The 23,346-nt window shown below is 45.4% G+C and overlaps 1 protein-coding gene across 5 annotated transcripts in view; it reads left to right on the top strand.

Annotated features, from left to right (window-relative positions):
* OPA1 (OPA1 mitochondrial dynamin like GTPase) overlaps window positions 1-23,346 on the top strand; it is a 128,059-nt gene that overhangs the window by 60,792 nt on the left and 43,921 nt on the right. For all 5 annotated transcript variants that reach the window (XM_033958403.1, XM_033958400.1, XM_033958401.1 and 2 more), the window contains 8 exons: window positions 2,492-2,556; window positions 3,580-3,656; window positions 9,846-10,011; window positions 13,704-13,856; window positions 14,204-14,312; window positions 16,943-17,022; window positions 19,738-19,878; window positions 22,444-22,560. In XM_033958403.1, coding sequence (XP_033814294.1) covers window positions 2,492-2,556; window positions 3,580-3,656; window positions 9,846-10,011; window positions 13,704-13,856; window positions 14,204-14,312; window positions 16,943-17,022; window positions 19,738-19,878; window positions 22,444-22,560 — 908 coding nt within the window. The remainder of the gene's footprint in view (window positions 1-2,491; window positions 2,557-3,579; window positions 3,657-9,845; window positions 10,012-13,703; window positions 13,857-14,203; window positions 14,313-16,942; window positions 17,023-19,737; window positions 19,879-22,443; window positions 22,561-23,346) is intronic.

Genomic DNA, 23,346 nt, shown 5'->3' with positions numbered 1-23,346 from the left:
TTGTTATTTAATTATAGCAAATAAGATAAAGAATTTTCTAAAAAAAAAAAAAAGTCAATAAAATTTTTTGTTGCCTAGTAAATGGTTCATCTAAGTGTGAAACCTGGATCCGACACGGTTCATGTTTCGAAAAACACTTCTTCCTCAGGGGTCCAAGATCTTCTGTATCTCAAAATGAATGAACCAAATGGGTTGTGTTTTGGGCCTGTGGGACACCGAAAAAATCCTGTGAAGATTCCGTCTCCCTGTTGGGTCCAGGTGAACCATTCTCTGGGCAACAAAACATCTTGTAGTTTCTTTTGATTTTCTGCTCTTCGACTATAACTGCGGTATGGTTGGATTTTGTTTCGTTTTGGCTTCTACTGATTCAAACCCAGTATTTAGCTTTTGCTGCATTCTGAAGGGCAAGGACCTGTTAACCTCAGTCACTTAGGGCTGCTTTTACAAAGCTGCGGCAGAGCCTTCACACGCGGAATAGCGCATGCTAGCTGCTACCGCCTCCTTTTGAGCAGGCAGTAGATTTCTGGCTAGCTTGCGCTAATCCGGTGCATGCGTTAAAAACACTAGTGCACCTTTGTAAAAGGAGCCCTTAGTAAAATGTGTTAATTTCAATAACAAGAGATTGTATAATTGTACAATTAAAATATTATAAAAAAAGCAAAATGTTAAATTAAAATATCAAGAAAACATCAAATACAGTCAGCAATATGTTAAGAACAGACCGTGCTCCTCACATCCTTTTGTGGGTGTACCCAGGATCCAAACTAAGGGGGTGCAAACGATGTTAGACTGAGAACTACACTGGGATTGGACTCGAGCTTGAATACATGGCTTTAAGCCAGTGGTCTCCAACTCAAACCCTTTGCAGGGCCACATTTTGGCTTTGTAGGTACTTGGAGGGCCTCAGAAAAAATAGTTAATGTCTTATTAAAGAAATGACAATTTTGCAGGAGGTAAAACTCTTTATAGTTTATAAGCCTTTTTTTTGGCTAAGTCTTAATAATAATATTGTCATTTATAGCTAAAGAGACATTTGATCAAGAAACTTTTATTTTACTTTTGTGATTATGATAAACATACTGAGGGACGTGAGTTTGAGACCACTGGTTTAAGCTAAGTAAGCAAACTTTTGTTCAAGGTTTGACTGAATAGCATCTTCTGAAATAAATTGTAATTTTCATCTGGTGTCTAACAACGTTTTATTATTTCCAGTGACAAATGCCTTACTCATCTTCCCAAATCGTCACAACATCCCTCGCCAGTGTCATTACTACATAATGTGGCTTGATCTAGAGTGGTAGAAGAAGTGCCTGTTTTTCTTCTTCACTCTCGCTTTCACTCTGCTTTTTTCTATTTTCTTCCTCTTCATTCCTGAATTATAAAACAACAAAATTAATTATCCATTTGAGTCCAGTCAACTGATAGAAACTTACTTTATTCATTTCAATTAGGCCTAAACAAAATCTAATATGTTTCAACGCTATCTAAAAATGTTGTTACAGTCACAAGATTTATAAACTTACCTCCCAAAAATTTCCTTCTATCCATCGTTTCACTTACAGCGCCCAAACTGCTGTAAGTCCGTTTTAGATCAACTGACTGAAGACTGAAATTGAATAACAGAAGCACACAGCACTAATTTTATATAAGTTTCCAGAGTTTAGAAGCATCCATGTTCTCTTACCCCACCCCACTTCCTCTATCGCTTGCATCTCTTCCTCTTCTTCCTCCCCCACTTATGGGTCCAGCATTCGTCTCCTCCCCTCCCTTCCCTTTCACCCTATGGGTCCACCATATATGTCCCTTTCTCCCCCCTCCCCTCCCAATTGCAGTTCATCATCTGTCCCCTCCCCCCCGGTGGCATTTTCCAGCCATCCTGCTCCTGATCTGACAACCCCCTCATTCCCTCGTGCAGGTCTGGCCTCTGATCAACCCTCACCCCTTGTGGAGCTGGTATTTCTTACCCGCGAGTCCTCCCAAAGCAACAGCGGTGGCCAGCCAGCAGAGGAAGTGACGTGGCAGAAGAAAGGGGCTGGCTGCAAGCATTTTAGCATTGCATTCATTTTCAGTCGGGTAGGCGGGGTTCAACTGCACCTCGCTGGCTGTGCCCATTCATCCTTTACAATTTTGTTCCCAACTCACCAAACAGACATTTCTTTAAATCTTCTGAAATTGCAAATGGCCCAGCAATGTTTTTATTTCTTGTGGACCTAGAATAGAAGATGCCTAAGATCTCTTTCATTCATACTCTTTCAGACCCAGTATTACCAGACCTTAATTCTCAAGGTGGAATATGTTTTCTTAGTTTGATTTCCTAGGAGGAGAGCTCATGGCGAAACCATTTAAGCTTTCATGAGTTCTCGGATGTTGTGTAAAAACATTTCCAGCTGTGGTATATTTTAGGGATTTTACTGAAAAGGTGTAATGAGAGAAAACAAAAGGTTTATAAAGCTCGGTTATGAATTTCATGTTCTGTAATTTTCTCTTTTAGCAACGCGTTTTAACCTTGAAACTGAATGGAAGAACAACTTTCCACGACTCAGAGAGCTCGACAGGGTAAAATTTCTGTTAAATGTTTTTCTTTTTAAAATTGTATGTAGAAAATTAGTCACCCAGGACTAGTCCTCAAAGCAAAACCTGGTAATCATGTGGAAAATAGCATGAAAATCAGTTGTATATTGTAATTGTCCATGGAAGGAGCATTTCAGACCAAAGGTTTAACTCCTGGAGAAAGGAAGATGCATTGCTAGATAGAATGGCTTCTGCATGCATGGAAAATAGTCTCTCAGGGGAGATAGTGCGGGTAAAAAATAAATGTATCCCGAGAGCTTGTCTCGACGGGCGTAAGGTAACACGGGGCTGCCCACGTGTCACCTGTTGAGACAAGGTGGCAGTGGAGGGGCAGTGTTGGGAGGGCTGTAGGTAGAGAGGATTGGGCAGGGGATTTTTCCCGCTGGAAGGCAGTGGGTGGATTGGTGGAAGGAGGTGATGGATGGCCTGGGGACGAGGTTTTAAAGCCGGGACCTTGGAGGGTCCTCCAGGGCGGCTTTTTCCCACCCGCCTGCCCGTGTTGTGGACTGGTGCTGGTAGCTTGGGAGGGCGGGTTTCCCGAGCTACTGGGTGCTGGAGCTCATCCGGCGATAAGTGGGAGGCCGTGCCTTGGGGTCAGGTGACCCGGTTAAAGGGGCATGTGGCCATGCCATCCCTCACACTCTTGCTGATGTGGCGGGGTTGGGGGCAATATGTTGCTTTGTACACCTGGTAGCTTGGGAGGAGCTTGGTGATGTTGTTAATTGATGCTTAATATATGCAATGTTATGTTATTTGGTTATTATTATTGATCAATTAATAGAGCTGTGGCTATTTTTCCATATCTGAGTGTGTGTTGAATTCTTAGATAGAAGGGCAATGGGTGAAGGGTGCGGGTGGTTGAAAGGCGACAACCGGGACTATCCAGATCCCGCTGTTACTGCATATCTCTGAGCGTCTGCTTCTCAGTTTGCATATAGCAGCAGGATGTTCAATTCATGAGATGTCATCTGCCAAGCGTAGTTTTTCATTTTATTTCCTTTTCCTTAGAATGAACTGTTTGAAAAAGCTAAGAATGAAATCCTGGATGAAGTTATAAGCTTGAGCCAGGTTACATCAAAGCACTGGTAATTAATTACCCATCGTCTAGTGTTCCCTTCGTAGTCTGATACATTGTATCAGCACAAAGGATGCTATATGTCAGTGTTTCTGCCTCATAGCTCATGTGCTGTTGCAAATTTAAAGTCTCCAGGTTAAGAATGAGTTATGTTTTTAAAGCTGTGCTTAAGTCGGATTTGTATGTAAGTCAGAACTTGTAGATTTTAAGATTCTGCTCCCAGCTGACAAAAGGGCCAACTGTCCCTAGTACCAGTGTTCCCTTTAAGGTTCTGCATGCACAACCACACACTGCTCTTTATGTGGCCCTGCATCATTGCTGAATCTGCTGCAAGAGAGGTGGAGGTGGAGTCTAGGCCACTGGAAAGACCGTTCAGTGAACTCAAATGAAGCTGCAACTGCGTTCTTAAGTAGCAACATTCCAGAGCTGAGATTGTGATGTCATAATGCCTCATTCATAAGAACATAAGAACATAAGCAGTGCCTCCGCCGGGTCAGACCACAGGTCCATCCTGCCCAGCAGTCCGCTCCCGCGGCGGCCCAAACAGGTCAAGACCTGTCTGAATCCCCAGAGGGGGTCCCCTTGCCACCCTGGTTTCCCATTTAAGTCCTAGCTTCCCATCGAAGTCCTAACCCTCCAGTCTTGCACATGCACGACCTGGTTGGGTTTCTATACTTATTACCTGGTTAGCTTTCTATACCTGTGATACATCCCAGCACCTCTCTCAGTATCCCACGATCCCTTTATCCCTCAGGAATCCGTCCAATCCCTGTTTGAATCCTTGTACCGTACTCTGCCTGATCACTTCCTCCGGTAGCGCATTCCAAGTGTCCACGACCCTTTGGGTGAAAAAAAAAAACTTCCTTGCATTTGTTTTGAACCTATCTCCCTTCAGTTTCTCCGAATGCCCCCTCGTACCTGTTGTCCCCTTCAGTCTGAAGAATCTGTCCCTATCCACCCTCTCCATGCCCCTCATGATCTTGAAGATCTCCATCATATCTCCCCTGAGCCTCCTTTTTTCCAGAGAGAAGAGCCCCAGCCTATCCAACCTCTCGGCGTATGGGCAGTGTTCCAGCCCTCTTACCAGTTTGGTTGCTCTCCTTTGGACTCTCTCAAGTACCGCCATGTCCTTCTTGAGGCACGGCGACCAATATTGAACGCAGTATTCCAGATGTGGACGCACCATCGCTCGATACAATGGCATGATGACTTCCCGCGTCCTGGTTGTTATGCCCCTCTTTATGATGCCCAGCATCCTGTTGGCTTTTTTTGAGGCTGCTGCGCACTGTGCAGATGGCTTCAGTGATGCATCCACCAGCACACCCAAGTCCCTCTCAAGACCGCTGTCTCCCAACAATGCCCCCCCCCAATTTGTAGTTGAACAACGGATTCTTTTTCCCTATATGCATGACCTTACATTTTTCCACGTTAAAGCGCATTTGCCATTTGTTTGCCCAGTCTTCCAGCTTGTCCAGGTCCCTTTGCAGGTCCTCACACTCCTCCCTGGACCTAACTCTGCCGCACAGTTTGGTATCGTCTGCAAATTTTATAACCTCGCACTTTGCCTCCTTTTCTAGGTCATTGATGAATATGTTGAAGAGTAACGGCCCCAGAACCGATCCCTGTGGCACACCGCTCGTGACTCCCCGCCAGTCAAATATTGGCCCTTTACTCCGACCCTCTGCAGTCTACCCGACAACCAGTGCTTGATCCATCTGTGCACATCCCCTCCCACCCCGTGGTTCCACAGCTTCCTAAGCAGCCTTTCATGTGGCACCTTGTCGAAAGCCTTTTGAAAATCGAGGTAAATGATGTCTATGGGTTCCCCATTGTCCACCCAACTGCTTATTCCCTCAAAGAAGTACAGAAGGTTTGTTAGGCATGACCTTCCCTTACAGAATCCGTGCTGGCTTGTTCTCAGTAGGCCATTTCTCTCGATGTGCTCGCAAATGCCGTCCTTGATCATAGCTTCCACCATTTTCCCTATTATTGAAGTCAGGCTCACCGGCCTGTAGTTCCCGGGGTCACCCCTCGATCCCTTTTTGAAGATGGGTGTGACATTTGCCAATTTCCAGTCCTCTGGTACCTCTCCAGTTTTCAAGGATAGGTTGCAAACATGTTGGATTGTGCCCGCTATTTCTTGTCTTAGTTCCTTCAGAACCCTTGGGTGGATCACGTCTGGGCCCGGTGATTTGCCGCATTTTTACCTGTCTATCTGTTTGAGGACATCCTCCTTACTTACCTCTATGTGCTCCAATTTTTCAGCCTGTTCCCCACTCATGAGCTCCTCTGAGTCCGGTATATTAGATGTGTCTTCTCTCGTGAAAACCGACGAGAAGAACGTGTTCAACCTCTCAGCTACCTCTTTATCCTCCTTAATCACTCCCTTCCTATCCCCATCGTCCAACGGCCCCACCTCCTCTCTCGCTGGTCGCTTCCCCTTAATGTAACTGAAGAATGCCTTGAAGTTTTTCGCCTCCCTGGCCAGCCCCTCTTCGTATTTCCCTTTTGCTTTTCTAACCTCTCGGTGGCATTCCTTTTGGCATTTCCTGTGCGCCTGGTGATTTTACTCCATTGGGTCCTTTTTCCATCTCCGGAAGGATACTTTTTTGTCATTTATTGCCCTCTTTACTTCTGTTGACATCCAAACCGGGTCCTTTGACCGCTTGTTCTTGCAGCCTTTCCTGAAACTGGGGACGTACATTCTTTGTGCTTCCTGCAAGGTGTCCCTGAATAGGGTCCAGGCGCTTCCTACAGTCTCCATCCTAAAGATGTTTCTGAGCTTCCTCCCCACCATTTTCCTCATAGCAACATAGTTCCCTTTACTGAAGTTGAGCGCAGTTGTTGCGGTCCTCCTTACTATGGGTGTCCCCCTTTCTAATGTGAATCTGATTGTGTTGTGGTCACTTGCCTAGTGGTCCTCCCACTTCTACCTCTCTTGCAGGCCCCCCTAATCCGTTTAGGATGAGGTCAAGAGTAGCACCCCCTCGCGTCGGTTCCCTGACTAGTTGCTCCATGAAGCAGTCCCTCACAGCTTCTACAAATCCTGTTTCGCTAGTGCAGTTGGAGTGACCCGTACTCCAGTCTATCCCCAGGTAGTTGAAGTCCCCCATCACTGTTACACTTCCAGTCCCGCATTCCTGTCTCAGTTCAGTTTCCAAGTCGTGTCCGACTCCTTCTGGCGTACCAGGTGGGCGATAGTACAACCCCAGTTTTATGCCTGCACCCTTGTTTCCCGGCAATTTGATCCATAGTGATTCCAGCCCCTCTGCCTTCGTTGCCATATCCATCCCGACCGAGTAGATAGAGTCCTTTACATATATTGCTATGCCTCCCCCCTTTTTGTGGGTTCTGTCCCTCCTGTAGAGCTTGTACCCCGGCAGCGCCACATCCCATTGATTCTCCTCTGTCCACCATGTTTCTGTAATTCCAATTATATCCAGGTCCTACCCCTTGGCCATGACCTCTAGTTCACCCATCTTGGCCATGAGGCTTCTTGCATTTGCGTATAAGCACCGCAGGTCCCGTCGTTTTTCCTCCATCTCCGCATTTACCTGGGCCGCCTCCCCTTGAATTATGGGCAGTTCTCCTGTTTCCTGTGCTTCTGCTTTGCCATCAGCCTTTACCCTCGTAGCTTTCGGCTTCCCCACTTTCCCGCCACCCCACTTCCCTGCTTTTCCTCTGGGTTTTCTAGCCCTACCTGCCCCCTCTTGGGCTATCATCCCTTGAGCCTCAGTTTGATCCCCTTCGCCTTATGGCACCCCTATATTGCCCTCAGCTTTCGCCCTCATGCCACCCAGTCCCCCTGTGTCTCCATGCCCCTTAGTCTCCTCCCAGCAAGCTCCCTTTACCTGATGTTTCCCTCGCTGTCTGATCATAAGATCCACCGGTCTCTCTACTTCCTCCTTGCAGTCATCCCGTTCAGCATCTGTTCTGGATACCGTTGTCCGAAGCGTCAACATCAGATCAGCTGTCGGCTTTCCCCCTCTCCTCAGTTTAAAGCCCTCTCGATCTCCTTTCTCACATTGGCTGCCAGTAGTCTAGTTCCCGCTGTGCTCAGGTGCAGGCCGTCCCGCCGGTAGAGTTTACTCTTTCCCCAGAAGGACGTCCAGTTCCTCACAAAGTGGAAGCCCTCCTCCTGGCACCATCTCCTCAACCATGCATTCACAGCCTGGAGGTCTGCTTGTCTCTTTGCATCTGCTCTCGGTACAGGCAGGATCTCTGAGAATGCAATCCTCCGGGTACTCCGCTTCAGCTTTCGTCCCAGGACCCTGAACTGGTCAGTCAGTGTGGCCATGCTGAAGTTCCTCCGGCTCACATAATTCGTTCCGACGTGGATTATCACCGCAGTCTCCTCTGTCTCTGCTCCGTCCAGGATCCGCTCGATCCTATCAGTGATGTCTCGTGTCTTGGCCCCTGGGAGACAAGTCACTAGCCGGTCCTCCCTTCCTTCAGCTACGTGACTATCTACCTCTCTCAAGATCGAGTCTCCCACCACAATAGCAGACTTCCCTTTCCTCAGCAACCTCCTCTGTCTCAGGTCCGTGTCCTTGGTGTAGTGCGGCGTCTCTCCCTCGGGGTCCCGGTGAGCCACGGTCTCCTTCTCTTGCGTGGTTCCTCCGCTAGGTCCTTCCCTGGTTTCGCCTTGTGGATCCTGGGTCTCGTCTGCCGACATCCGTCTGTGCAGCTGCTGGTCCTGGTCCTCCACCTTCCTATAGGCCTCATCGATGAATCTCTCGAGGTCCCTCACCTGGTCCACAATGGGGCCTGCTCCGTCTGTGTCCTTGGTTGACCAGCTCGTCTCCTCTGTGGTGCGCAGTCCCTCCAGTTCCTGGACCCTGGCCCTCAAACTGCTGACCTCCATCCTCAGGCTTTCCAGTTCCTGACACCGACTGCATATGTACTCCCGCCTTCCCAAGGGGAGGTAGTCGTACATATTGCACTCTGTGCAGTATACCGGAAAGTACCTCTGAGATCCTGGGTCCTCCAACGCTCTCGTGAAGTGCTGATGTGCTCCTGCTGTGGGTAAGAGAGAGAGAAAAGAGAAAAAGAGAAAAAGAAAAAAGAAGAGAAAAGAAGTGAATTACTTGGCGTTTCTGGCTCCCTCGCAAGGCTCCTTTGCAAAGGCGCTCTCGCTAAGGCAAGCGCCTTTGCCGCTCGCCTTCGCCGCGCGCCGAACGGCTGCGCGCCGTTGGCTCCTCCCCTTTTATGGGGGGAGTTAGTCTGGTGACGTCAGGGGGTAGGCGGAGCTAACTCTCGCCTCTTCCCCTCTCCGTGTACCGTCTGCCTCTCTCCCGGTCTGCTCCGCTACTCAGTTCCTCTCTCCGCTCCACTCGCCGCCCTCTCTGTCCTCTCTCCGCTTCACTGCCTCCTCCGCTCTGCCTCCACTCTCTCCTCCGCTGCCTGCTCCCTCCTCTCTCGCCCTGCTAGCCCTCTCTCCGGTTCGTTCTCCTCCCTGCACCGGCCTCGCTCTCTCCTCCGCTCTGCCCTCTGCTAGCGCTCTCCTCTAGCCGCACGTAGCCACGTGCTTACCAGGCTCAGCTCGCCCTGCAACTCCTTGGCTGGCCCAGCGCTGTGCCACCAATGCCTAAGAGCCAACCTCAGCAGTGATGTCACAATGGCTTGATTATTTCTATACAGGCAGTCCCCAAGTTAAGAACGAGTAACGTTTTTAAGTCAGATTTGTATGTAAGTCAGAACTTGTAGATTTTAAGATTCTGCTCCCAGCTGACAAAAGGGCCAACCATCCCTCTAAGGTTCAGTAGGCACAACCACACATTGTTCTTAATGTGGCCCTGCATCATTGCTGAATCTGCTAAAGGAGAACGTAAGAGTCTCTGCCACTGGAAAGACTGCTCAGTGACTTCAAATGAAGCCACAACTGGTTCGGCTGGTTTAGTTGGCGAACTGTGGGGCGTTGCTGGAAAGTTCTTGTTCTAATCCGTATCCAACAGTGTGTTCAGGTCCAATTCGGACCTTTTCCTTTGTTTTCTCCATGTGAGTGTGTAGTTCAGCCTAGTTGGTTTCATCAGACTGATTGTAGATGGGACTGCACAGCCCACTTGTATTGTAGCCAAAAGTCAATATCTCAGAGGACCGTAAACCCTTCCATTCTGTGCCGGTCTGGAAGGGACTAAAAGAAAGAAAATGAGCAGGTAAGAACATAATTTATTTTTAACATTTTGCCCTTCAATTTCAGGGAAGAGATCCTTCAGAAAATGTTGTGGGATAGAGTGTCCACTCATGTGATTGAGAACATCTATCTGCCAGCGGCACAGACTGCAAACTCAGGCACATTTAACACTACTGTGGATATTCGGCTCAAACAGTGGACTGACAAGCAGCTGCCACATAAGGCTGTTGAGGTGGGGGGAACAATAAATTTAAAGCCTTTCCTTTTCCCTGTCAAATGGTTACATAAGAAAAGCCTTAATGGGTCAGACCAATGGTCCATCAAGCCCAGTAGCCCGTTCTCACTTTGGCCAATCCAGGTCCCTAGTACCTGGCCAAATCCGATCCAGGGCAAGCAGTGGCTTCCCCCATGTCTTTCTCAATAACAGACTATGGACTTTTCCTCCGGGAAATTGTCTGAACCTTTTTAAAACCAGCTACATTATCCGCTCTTACCACAACCTCTGGCAATGCGTTCCAGAGCTCTTAACTATTCTCTGGGTGAAAAAAATTTCCTCCTGTTGTTTTAAAAGTATTTCCCTGGTTAGGCGTAATTATTCCACGTGCTCTATCCTACTACTCTTTCAGAAAACTGGTGAAGACCTATCTGTTTGATAAATTTGTCACTTGATATCTTTTGTTCCCCTTTGTATTTCTTTGACTTTTGTATTTTTACTGATTGTTCAGTTTTCTTTTTTGTGAACCGCCTAGAACTGCGAGGTATGGTGGTATACAAGAATAAAGTTGTTATTATTATTATTAATTTCATCGTGTCCCTCAGTCTTTGTAATTTTTGACAGAGTGAAAAATCGATCCACTTGTACCCGTTCTACTCCATTCAGGATTTTGTAGACTTCAATCTTATCTCCCCTCAGCCGTCTCTTTTCCAAGCTGAAGAGTCCTAATCTTTTTAGTCTTTCCTCATACAAGAGCAGTTCCATCCCCTGAACTGGTAGTGGTTTTCAAGGGTGATGATGTGGAGGAACTGAAGGAAATCTCAGCAGACCTGGAAGATGTTCCAAGCCAAATCGACAAGCCAAAAAGTGATAAATCACCTGGACCAGATGGTATACATTCCAGGGTACTAAAATTGCTTACCAGACAGCTATTTTATGATGTTAAGAAGTGTTATGAAGCACATTCTGTGCAATGAATAATAAGTTAGCATGCAGTGTGTACTGGGAGCTGGGCTTCCTGGGTTTTGTGTTTGCACCTGACCAACTGTATATTTAATCTTTAGAATTACCAGATAAACTCCCTGTTCATAGAAAAAGGCAGAGCCAGTCTTGTTTTTTATCCCGTGTGATCATGAACTTGTAACACAGAGTAAGAGGGCAGATAAGAATTCTTAAATCTACCCACACTGCCCATTTTAGTTCCTGGTGCCTTTCTTCTACTTTGCTCTTGAGTCTCCACCTCTTCTCCCCACCCCCACAAAGCCTCATACCATGACTTTTCTTTCCAAACTTTTTCTGCTGAAAAAGGTTTGCTTCTTGCATTGTAAGTACTTTTGAGGTCTTTGAATGTTCGGTATCACGGTAGTTCTGTGTCTTAAGAAGCTCAACTGGAAGCTTATGCCCTCATTGAGTAAAACCAGGACTGACTCAGCTTCTTGCCGCAGACATGGAGACATATAATAACTTTAATGCCTTCTGTTATAAGAAGACCCTTGACGTGCTGGTGTACTCCTGTGCCTTTAAGTATAAAAATCAAGGGACCCTTGATGCAATTACATGGGAATACTTTTAAAACAGATAGGAGAAAATATTTTTTTACTCAAAGAATAGTTAAGGTCTGGAACTCGTTGCCAGCGGATGTGGTTACAGCGGTTAGCATGACTGGTTTTAAAAAAGGGTTGGACAAGTTCAAGGAGAAAAAGTCCATAGTTTGCTGTTGAGACAGACAAGCCACTGCTTGCCCTGGATCGGTAGTATGGAATGTTGCTATTCTTTGGGGATTCCTCTTCTATTTGGGTTTTTGGCAGGTACTTATGACCTGGACTGGCCACTATTGGAAATAGGAAACTGAGCTAGATGGACCATTGGTCTGACCCAGTTTGGCTGTTCTTGTGTTCTTATCTAGTGGCACTAGCCAGATAATACTGCTGAATATTTCCTCTGACCACCTTAGCACTGTCTGGACAATGCTGGAGCAGTCCACGAGCAAATCTGTAGGGTTCTAACTTATCTGAAGTTGGAGCAGAAAAATGTCAATTCTAACTTTTTCTAGATATTGCTGTGAACTAGATAACACTGCTGGTCAGTGCTGATTCTCAGATACCTAGTGCTGACTAGTATCCAAATACCAGTATTAAATATGCCAGCTGGAATTTTTGAATAGTGATTGCCATGGGTTCCTGGAGACCAGGAATCAGATTATCCTATATAATAAAAGGTTAGTGGCACATGCGCTTTTAAAAAAGCGTGATTACTGCGGCCGTGGTGTGTGATCCGTGGCCGTGTTCCATTTTAGAACCCGGCCAGTGATCACTCTGGCCACTCCCCTCCTCCCGCCCTCACCAACCCGAAGAAAACTGGACCATACCTCCCGCCCTCGCTCACCGGTGCTGTCGCTGCCGCTGATCCTCCTCTTCGGGGCAGCCTGCGATCGTGGCAGGCTTTGGCGGGCCTCGCGGGCCGCTTTCCGGCCTCGGTGGCACGTTCCCTCTGACGCACGGGATCGCGTCGGGGGGGGGAGGGGAGCGTGCTTCCGGGTTGGGGAGCGGCCTGCGAAGTTCGCTGGGGCCGGCCACCACGATCGCGGCCTGCTTTGAAGAGGAGCAGGCCGGAAGACGCTGGGATGGAGGGAGGGTAAGCAGGGGGATTAATTCAGGGGGCCAGAGGGAAAGGGGCCATGGAGAGATAGGGAGAGGGAAAGGGGGCTGCTTTGGGAGGGAGGTGTGCTGGGGACAGACAGTTTTACTCTGGGGGGGAGACAGAAGGGGCCATGGAGAGATAGGGAGAAGGAAAGGGGGCTGCTTTGGGGGAGGGGTGTGCTGGGGGAAGACAGAAGGGGCCATGGAGAGATAGGGAGAGAGAAAAGGGGCTGCTTTGGGTGGGAGGTGTGTGCTGGGGGCAGACAGCTTTGCTCGGGGGGGGGTGGGGGGGAGACAGAAGGACACAGACAGCGTCCAAGGAGAGAGAGATAAAGAAACAGATAGACAGACACTCTATTCTAGCACCCATTAATGTAACGGGCTTAAAGACTAGTAGTGTATATAATAATTTTTCATGCGTGTCTAGTGAGTACAATGCTTTGTCTCTGGTTGGGATTTCTGCTCAGCGTCCAGTGCACGTTGGAGGATTCCACTCTTAATACTTTTTGCTGGTTTCTTTTCAGCATGGTGGACAGGCATCTTATCTTTTTTTTTTTTTAATTTATCAAATTTTTTCATAATTATCATTTTCACAAATAATAATAAAGAAAGGAAAATTACAAACAAAAGCATAAACACTTCAAAAACATCTCACTGACTCCTCAAGTCCACATAATTGGAAGAAAACATCCTGATAAACTAAACGATACAGTCAATATAATCCTTGATCAAAAATCAAACATTAATGGTGCTTAATACATTTGAACTCCAAATATTAATTCATGTGATGTCTAACTAACTTCATTAAGTTGTAAAAATTGTTCCAACTGAATTGAGTCCCAGTATACATATTCACTATCTTTAAATTTAATTAAGCATTTACATGGAAATTTTAAATAAAATGTGGCCCCCAAAGCCAACACTCTTGATTTCAAAGCTAAAAAAAGCTTTCCTTCTCAATTGAGTGGCTTGGGCCACATCTGGAAACATCAATACATGATCTCCACAAAATTTCATTTGCTTATTGCCATCTTATCTAATGGACTTTTTTTTCTCTGGATGCCTCTCTAGGTGGCCTGGGACACGCTTCAGGAAGAATTTTCCCGTTTTATGACCGAACCAAAAGGCAAAGAACATGATGACATTTTTGACAGGTTAAAGGAAGCGGTGAAAGAGGAAAGCATCAAACGTCACAAATGGAACGAGCAATCCGAAGACAGCCTGGTAGAGTATTATGGGTCTCCGGGCTAAGGGCCTCCTTTTACCAAGGTGCGCTAGGGCGTTTTTAGCGCATGCAGGAAATTACCGCGTGCTGCGCGTCTAGAACTAACGCCTGCTCAATGCTGGCGTTAAGGTCTAGCGCGTGCGGCAGTGTAGCACGCGCTATTCCGTGCGCTAAAGCCCTAACGCGGCTTAGTAAAAGGAGCCCTAAGTCTTTTAGCAAGTTAAATTGCTTTGAACTAAATGCAGTGAGAACAGTTTATTTATTTTCATTTTTCTCTAGCAAATAATCTCTCATAGCACTTCCAGCTTCTAAAGCTGACTAAAGGTTTTCTTTCCTGCTGTTGCAGCGAGTAATCCAACACAATGCTTTAGAAGATCGTTCTATATCTGACAAACAGCAGTGGGATGCTGCCATTCAGTTCATGGAAGAGACTCTTCAAAGTCGCCTTAATGATAGTAAGTCATATACAAGTTCTCAGCGCAAAGAATACTCAACCCAAAAAAATCCTCGTTCACTGGACACTCGTAATGAAACACCAGAACAAAAAAAAGACCAGTATATCAGCCAACTCTTAGAATTTTTTTTTACATTTTTGGAAACAACCCTTGGAACAATGTTTTACCAGTGTCATCTACTTGGGGTGACTCGGAAAGCTGTCTTTCACAAAGTTCCTTTAAGCACCATGCTTTTTCAAGTGCTCACTTACGCTCCTTTTGGGGGGGGGGAGATTCTATAAATGACTCCTAAAAGGCATTAATTCCATGCCCAAATATTGGCATTGAAGCACGTTCCAACGAATGTAAGGTGCCGAAACGGGGGCTGAAACAGCAGATTGGCGTGAAAAATACACTTTCGCGCTCAGTTATATTACAGTGGTTGTGTGTGATAATTCTGTTCCGTTTCTGGTTTTATGGAGCATAACTTTGATCGTTCATTTTTAGTTAAGCGGTATACAAAGCGTTTTAATAACTGCAGATGGGGTGTTCCATGGGAGGGGCATGGGCAGGTCAGGAGCTTTCCAGAAAATAGTGTGCCCAACTTGCACACCAGGATTTACATCTGGTGTCACTTGGAGTAAGTCCTCGCACCCAACGTTGGACATGGAATTCAATGCTCACAGCTGTTTTATAAAGAACACTCATCCCAGAGCTTTCTATAGCACTATTTACTAAATCTGTCCCTATACAGGAAAACCTTGGATTGCAAGTAACTTGGTTTTCAAGTGTTTTGCAAGACAAGCAAAACATTTAATTAAATTTTAACTTGATATACAAGCAATGTCTTGCAATACAAGTACATACAGTATACAAACATCACAACTGAGCTGATGGTTCTTCTCTCTCTGACGCTGCGGGAGTGTAGTGACTGTTCTAAACCAGTGTTCTTCAACCTTTTGACACCTATGGACTGGCGGAAATAAAATAATTATTTTGTGGACCGGCAGTGTTATCTACGGGCAGATCCACGGTGAGATCAACGCGGCGTTTTTGGGCCAGTTCCCTGAGTGCTGTGGGAAGCAGCTCCTCGCACGCGTTCCGCACCTCATCTGGAAGCCTTCTCTCTGACGTTGCGACGTCAGAGAGAAGGCTTCTGGTTTAGGCGCAGGACGCGCGTAGGAGCCTTTTTCCACAGCTTTGTGCACTGCAGCACTCAGGGAGCTGGCCCAAAGACGCCGCGTTGATCGCACCATGGACCGTCGGCTGAAGAACACTGTCATCAACCCGACGGACGTGTCGGCCCTGCGGACTGGCACCAGTCCACGGACCAGTGGTTGAAGAACACTGTTCTAAACGAGCGAGGTCTTGCAATACAAGTACGTATAGTATTTTGTATTAAAGTTTTTGGGTTGTAGAACGAATCGTCTGAGTTTCCATTATTTCCTTTGAGGAAATTCGCTTTCATATACAATTTCTTTGGATTACAAGCATGCTTCTGAAACGAATTATGCTTGCAAACCAAGGTGTTACTGTATATTTAAATATAAATGTACATTTGTAAAATTTATAACAGGTTTTGTTTTTTTTTTTAATTCTTTATTCAGTTTTAACTCTTGCAACAAGTGTACAAAATTCAATCAGATAATTCATACAGATCACTTGACATTCTAACAATTATTGTCAAATGCATATAAAAAAGACCCCTCCCCCACCCATCCCATTCATCAGGAATAAACCCATTAAATCCCATAACATACCTCCCCATCCCCACATTAAATATAGTCCTATGTAATAAAAAGGTGTCCAAGGTGTCTAATCATTAGATATGCAATCAATGGCCCCAAATCTTTTTGAAACTATTATAATTTCCTTGAATTCCACCAAAAGGTATAATTAAGTTTAGTATAGTCCTTCCAATTTCCAGTAATATGTTGAATGGCAACCCCCGTCAAATGAAGAGTTGCTTGTCTGCTCTTAAGAAACTTGGGTGCAATCAGTGAATAGTGATGTTGTTGTCCTTCAGCATTTATGTTATTTAGTGGAATCTCTGAAAAGTATGTTTGACTGGAAGTTGACCCTGGAGATCTACAGATGAGACAAAAAACCAAAACAAATGACTGAGGAAGCCAATGTTACTGATGTAGACATTTATTTGAATAAGAATGTCAATAAAACATCCACATCTTGATATAAAGAACCCAACACGGGCCATGTTTCGACCTAAGGGTCGTCTTCAGGGATCCAAGTGTGGTTTCCTCGTAAATATGTAGTTGTAAAAACCACAGCCAACCGTGGGTTAACATGTCCTCTGCATTACGGTTGGGCATGGTTTTTACAACTACATATTTACGAGGAAACCACACTTAAACCCCTGAAGAAGACCCTTAGGTCGAAACATGGCCTGTGTTGGGTTCTTTATATCAAGTTGTGGGTGTTTTATTGACATTCTTATTCAAATAAAAGTCTACATCAGTAACATTGGCTTCCACAGTTGTTTATTTTGACTGGAGTAGTCACCACCTGGGTCCCATGAAGCGGTTTCTATAATGAAGTCCCCAGAGTTGGGCGATTGCAAATACTAAAAGGAGAGGGGTAGCTGAGCAGTACCAGCTGTTTTGAAACAGTTAAACCTTCTTTGCTTGTTGCAGCCGAATCTGTTATTCATGGCATGGTGGGTCCGTCCTGGAGAGAGAGATGGCTTTACTGGTTGTCACGTAACTTGGAGCAGGTAAGGAAGACTGAAAAATCTGTAAAAGTAAAATCACAAGTGACCAGAAGGCAGGTAACAACTTCAGCATTGAGGTCCTGAAGTGAATGATGCAAGTGCGGCTCAATGCCGAAGCCCAGATAATTTTTTTAATGCCTATAGGAAGGCAGTAGTTATCCAAAGTTCTTTTTTAGTGAAGTCATGAAATCTGTGATATTGCTGTCTGATTTCCTCATACAGTGGGCATACCTCATATCTGAGACCGGCTTTTTAGACAACTTGCAAAAAGTTACTCCTGGCGGAATTCTGCGCACAATATTTCAAAATTCTGCAAAGTTTGTAGTGTTTTGCATAGAATTTGGCCTGAAAATCCTTCCTGCCTTATCCTCTCTCAGGTTCCAGCCTCCTCAGTTCCCTCTCTCACTCGAACTCCCATTCTGTTTCTCTCTAAATCCTACCCTTTTTTCACGTGCACCCTGAATCCCCTCTTTGGCCCCTACAGTCTGGCCTCTCTCTCCACTGGTTAAGAATCTCGTCCTCCCTTCCCACCCCATTTCTGGTCTTGGTCACTCTCTCTACCACCCCCAGCCTCCCCCTGTGGGTCCAACATCCATGTCCTCTTACCCTACTCACCATCTCTCTCGCTTGCATCCTGAATTCCTTCCCCACTCCCTATGGTCTGGCATCTCACACTCTCTCCCTCTCTCTACAATAAAGTATCTCTTCCTTCTCACCTCCTTTCTGGCCTGGGTTTCCTTCTCATCTCCTTTCCCCTATACTTAATGGTCCATCATCCATGTCCCCTTCACTCTCCTTCTCTTCCTGCTCAGGTTTAGCATTCAAGTCCCATCCTTCTCCCCACTTGAAGTCCAGCATCCATGTCCTCTCCTCTCTCCCCCCCCCTCCAAAAGGGCCATGTTCCTTCATTCCCTCCAAAATTATGGTCTAGCATCCATTCTCCCTCCTCTGCATGGGTCTGGCCTCTCTGACCGACCCCCACACTCCATGAGATCCCACATACCTGCAGGCCTCCAAGAACAGCAGTATCAGTGGTAGCCAGCCAGCAAATGCAGCATTGTGAACAGGCTGCTCGTGACCAGCCCTGTCGGGGTCTTCCCTCTGCCGCATCATCCATCTACATGAAGTGATGTGGCAGAAGGAAGGCCCCAGCAAGGCTGGCCGCAAGCTGCCTGTTCATAGTGCTGCTTCTGCCAGCTGACTGCCGCCACTGCTGCTTCTTTGGGAGGCTGTGTAGGTATGTTGGATCTCATGATGGGGGATCGGTTGGAGGGAGGGAGGCCAGACCACGGGGGAGGGAGAGGAGGGGACAGGAACAGGGGTAGAATGAAAGGTTTGCGCAGAATTCTGCACGAATGGGGAATTGTGCGCTGCACAGTTGCGCAGAATTCCGCCAGGAGTAAAAGAGTGAATTTGAAAGTCATTTTCTCAAGCAAAACAATGCTTTTATGAGGAAATGGACTATTAGAAATTACCCAATTGAAGTGTGAGTGTTGTTCCACAGTGGACATACCTTTTACTGGCATTAAGTGGAAGCATGCTCAGGGGGAGTCAGAGATTGCAGCAGTGCAAATAGTTCTGAATTTCCAAAACTACGTGTGATTTCAGCAAAAAAAATGGTACCTGCAGAAAAAGTTGGTGAAAGTGTTTGTACTTAGTTTTCCTCAAGCAGCTTTTAGAGGCTGAAAGTTTGGGCATACTTCTGAATGCAATATAATACAATGTGGTACTTATAATCTACTATTAAACATCTCAGCACATTACAAACTTAATACATTGAATAACAAGAGACATCCAGGATTTACATATTTTTAACTTATACTCCCCAAATTCAAATCATTTTAGATATTCTTCAAAAAATATTGCCTTGACTATCTTTCTAAATTGGAGATAATTCGTAATCCATCTCACTTTTAATGATTGATATTAGAAGTAAATATTTTCTTATATTTCATAAGAACATAAGAATTGTCGCTGCTGGGTCGACCAGTGGTCCCATCGTGCCCAGCAGTCCGCTCACGCGGCGGCTCTCTGGTCTAAGACCAGCACCCTAACTGAGACTAGCCCTACCAGCACACGTTCTTGTTCAACAGAAACTTGTCCAACTTTGTCTTGAATCCTTGGAGGGTGTTTTCCCCTATAACAGACTCCGGAAGAGCGTTCCAGCTTTCTACCACTCTCTGGGTGAAGAAGAACTTCCTTACGTTTGTACGGAATCTATCTCCTTTCAACTTTAGAGAGTGCTCTCTCGTTCTCTCTGCCTCAGCGAGGGTGAACAAACTGTTTATCTACTAAGTCTATTCCCTTCATTATCTTGAATGTCCCCTCTCAGTCTCCTCTTTTCAAGGGAGAAGAGGCCCAGTTTCTCTAATCTCTCACTGTACGGCAACTCCTTCAGCCCCTTAACCATTTTAGTCGCTCTTCTCTGGATCCTTTAACTGAGGGATAATTTAACTTTAGTCAATTCCTGCAATTTAAAAGATGATATCTTAAAAGACGAGACTACTAATTGAATCAAATAGGAAGGCACCCAACCATGATATATCTTAAACATTAAAATACTCACTTTAAATCTAATTCTGGCTTCTGTTGGTAGCCAGTATAAATATCTTAACAAAATCCGCAAATTAAAAGTGTCCGTGGACTTTGCAACAATGTGAGCATGTCAAGTTTGTCACATTGAATTGTGAAACCATAATTATTTTATTTTTCTTAAAGAACACTCGTAATGAGACAAAGAAAGAACTGGAGAAGATGATTAGGGTTAACGAAGACCATCCTGCTTACCTTGCAAATGACGAGGTTACAACTGTGCGGAAGAATCTTGAAGCCCGAGGAATAGAAGTGGATCCAGTTTTGGTGAGACAATCTCGGCCTGCCCTATATAGAACCATCCATTTGCATTTCTACATGATATGGAAAAGGAGTCTTTAAGCATCTAATTTTGAAAGGCAATTGCTTGGAGACTAGAAGCAGGCGCACATGAGCTCACTGCAATGTTATCTTTCTGTGAACATATTTGCTAGCTCGGACAAATAAAATCGACTGAGCAGATCTGAGCTTGTTTAGCATATGTTGCTTTTCTGCAGTGTATTGAGTAATTGTATTGCCCAGAGAACTAACCTTACTGTTTAGGGTCTAATAATGAGATTAGGTTGCTCAGTTTCTGCCTAGTTCATAATACAAGTTGATTCAATGTGTGTATACTGTATATTCTGTTATATATACTGTGAACTGAAAAAAAAAAAGGTTTTTTGTCGTATCTTCCACAGAACTCGGCCAATTCTTGTGTAATTTAGTGTCGTGCCCTGAATGAAGTTGATGTAAAATGTTGTAAATATTTCCCACTGCACCACAACACTACCTTGTGAAAATGAATTGTGAATTGAATAAAAACACATCAGAAAGTTTTATGACATATCTTACAGAAAAATGTAAAGTCAAAACGTAACCTTTCAATTAAACAGATGTTCAAAGTGCACTCCCTTTGCACCAAGGCATGCCCTCAGCCTTGGCCACCACTGATCTATGGACTTGTCAATGACGCTCTACTTCAGCTCAACCCAAACAGAGATGGGGCGCTGTTTAAGGTCTTCAATGTCAGATATCATCAGATAGATGTGTTCTGTATCAGCCCCCAGATCCGGTAGTCAACTGGGTTTAGGTCTGGTCAATTCACAGGCTAGATGTCTGGACCACTGAAGTCTGGGGTCTTCCAATGTAGCAGTTCTATGGTGTCTTTTGCCCGATGTATTGTGCATTGTCCTGTTGAAAGATAATGTAGTCTCTCAACTGCGACAAATCATTGACAACAGCTTCTATATTAAGAGGAGGTCCTGGTAGTAAGCGCCGTTGATCTTAACCCCAGGATTGATGAACTGTGAATCTGAGTTTTGAGACTGCGACCAAGACCATGACTGATTTGACTGAAGGTCAGTTGGGTCCCAAGGAGGCATTTGACATTAATCTCACGCTTCAGTGTGGGTTAATCAGTGAAACTACTGTAAATATCTTTTCAATGCTGTGCTCCAGGGACTTGGCCAAAACCTCTTTGCACCGTTTCAGGCACATGTCTTCATTGTGTAAAGCTATCTCTTGCTTTTTAAGACACTTTATGAGTTATCCTAAGCACAGTTGTCTGGCTTATTCCTGCTATTTAGTGAGTTTGGTGTGTTTGTGGCATGTCCTGGCTCAGTACAAGATCACTTACAATGTCAATGTGCTTTTGGGTGCGAATCGAGCGCGGTCGTCCGCTGCCTGGCTTACAATCCACAGTGCCCATTGCTCGGATCTTGCCTAGCAGCACTTCGAGGCCATTTTTATTCCAACCCTTCTGTGGGAACTCTTCAACAATCATCGACTGCTGTAATCTTTTAGCAGTACCAAGTTCTTTATCAGTATTTGGTCTTCTGCAGCGAAAACCATTTTGATATAGAGACTGTTTACAAATTATCTGCTTCTTTGCGTATCTCATAGCAACAATTCATTTTCACAAAGCAGTGCTGTGGCGCGGTGGGAAATATTTACATTTTACATCAACTTCTTTCAGGACACGATGCACTAAGTTTCATAAGAATCAGCTGAGTTCTGCGGAAGATACGACAAAAAACATTTTGGTGTTTTTTTAGTTCACTGTGTATATAATTTGTTAACATGCATTGAGGGATTTCTGTTTAAGCACAACTTTGAAGAGGTCTTCAGAAGACTTCATAGCCTAAAGCAAGATGGCTCTGATTGTAATTTTTTTATTTGTATTCTTTTTTTTTTTTTTTTTCCTTTTATGTAAGTCCAACACAATAAAGAATCCAGACACCTTGCTGGAAAGGCATGGGAGGAAAGCCTCCTCCGAGACTCTGTCCCCATAGCTCCTATCGTTGCTGTTTCTGGGCTTCAACTCCAGTTGGAAGTCACCAACTCTGGGGCTGTGATATTGAGAGCTTCACTGTTGGGGCCTTCCCCCATTATCATAAAATGCAAGAAGAGTCCTCACCCAGGGGCCCCTCTAAAACCTACTGAGTGTGCATTCATAAGTTGTTCTAATGATCCTGATTTCCCTCTGCCTTCCCTTATCCCGTTGCAGAGACTGTGCACAATGGATCCCAAGGCTTGAGCCTACCAGATACCAATCTGCGCATGTGTCTCAATATTATCAGAACACCATGAGTCTCTTACATTTGCAACTGTGACATGATGCCCCTTCAATAACCTCTCTCCCATTTGCTCCCAGCAGTTGGTTGTCTTTCTATTCTGTGCTTGTGTAGCCATAGATGTCACTTCTCAGTAGCTTTCTGCAGGGCGATCTTTAGTGAGATATGCTTGCAAGTAAAGCCAAAAGTATGATATAAATTTCACAATAAATCCTTACTGTGAAAAATCATCTATGACCCTCCCCACTCTTTTTTTAATTTCCTTCGTTTTCTTAAGATTAAAGACACGTGGCACCAAGTTTACCGGAGACAGTTCCTGAAGTCTGCTCTAAGCCATTGTAACCTCTGCCGAAGGGGCTTTTACTACTACCAAAGGCACTTTGTAGACTCCGAGGTAATTTTGTATTTTTTGTGTTGTTATTTTATTAACTGATACTATTTATTTTTATGTTTAGAACAAGAATTTGACGCTTTCATGCTTAACTCTGTCCAAGTGCTGTAACAGTACCCAAAATGTACACTAGATGGCAGTCATCTTTTATATATAGTAAAACCTTGGATTGCAAGTAACTTGAGGCTAGATTCATGAACCTGCCTGATCGGGCCCAATCAGGCCCAATCTGGGCAGGTCCGATGAATTCTCGAAACCCCCATCTGCCTGCCCGGATCGCTCGATAGCAATCCCAGTGCATGCGCAGACCATCTGTAGGTGGTCTGCGCATGCGCTGGACCTCTAGGACCGGCATAGATTTTTAATTTGTTTTATTTTTCAGGAGCTGGAAACTTTTAAGAGACTAGTTTTCACGCGCACTGACTCTCCTGCTCTCCCCAAGCCCTGCTCTTGCCACCCAGACTCTCCTGCTCTCTGCCTCCTTCCCTGCAGTGCGAGCCTGCAGATTTAAAGCTGGGCTGCACTGCGGCGTGCAACCCTGCTTTAAACCCGCGGGCTCGCACTGCAGTAAAGGCGACAGAGAGAGTCACACTTCCTGCCTTCTCTTTCTTTCCATATTGGTTAGAATTGGCTCCAAAGTAGAGCAGAGCAGGGAAAGGAGCCGCATGATTCCCCTGGTGTGTGAAACCTCTTCCTCCACAGCAAGATCAGGGCAGAGAGCGAAGCAATGGAGCAGGAGAGTCGGCAGAGACCTGTGCGAATGGTCCCAAGCAGTCGCTTCTATTCTTG

This window comes from Geotrypetes seraphini, chromosome 9 (genome assembly GCF_902459505.1).
Source record: "Geotrypetes seraphini chromosome 9, aGeoSer1.1, whole genome shotgun sequence".
NCBI lineage: Eukaryota > Metazoa > Chordata > Amphibia > Gymnophiona > Dermophiidae > Geotrypetes > Geotrypetes seraphini.
Note: the sequence above shows the minus strand (reverse complement) of the source record. Positions and strands in the feature narration are given on the sequence as shown.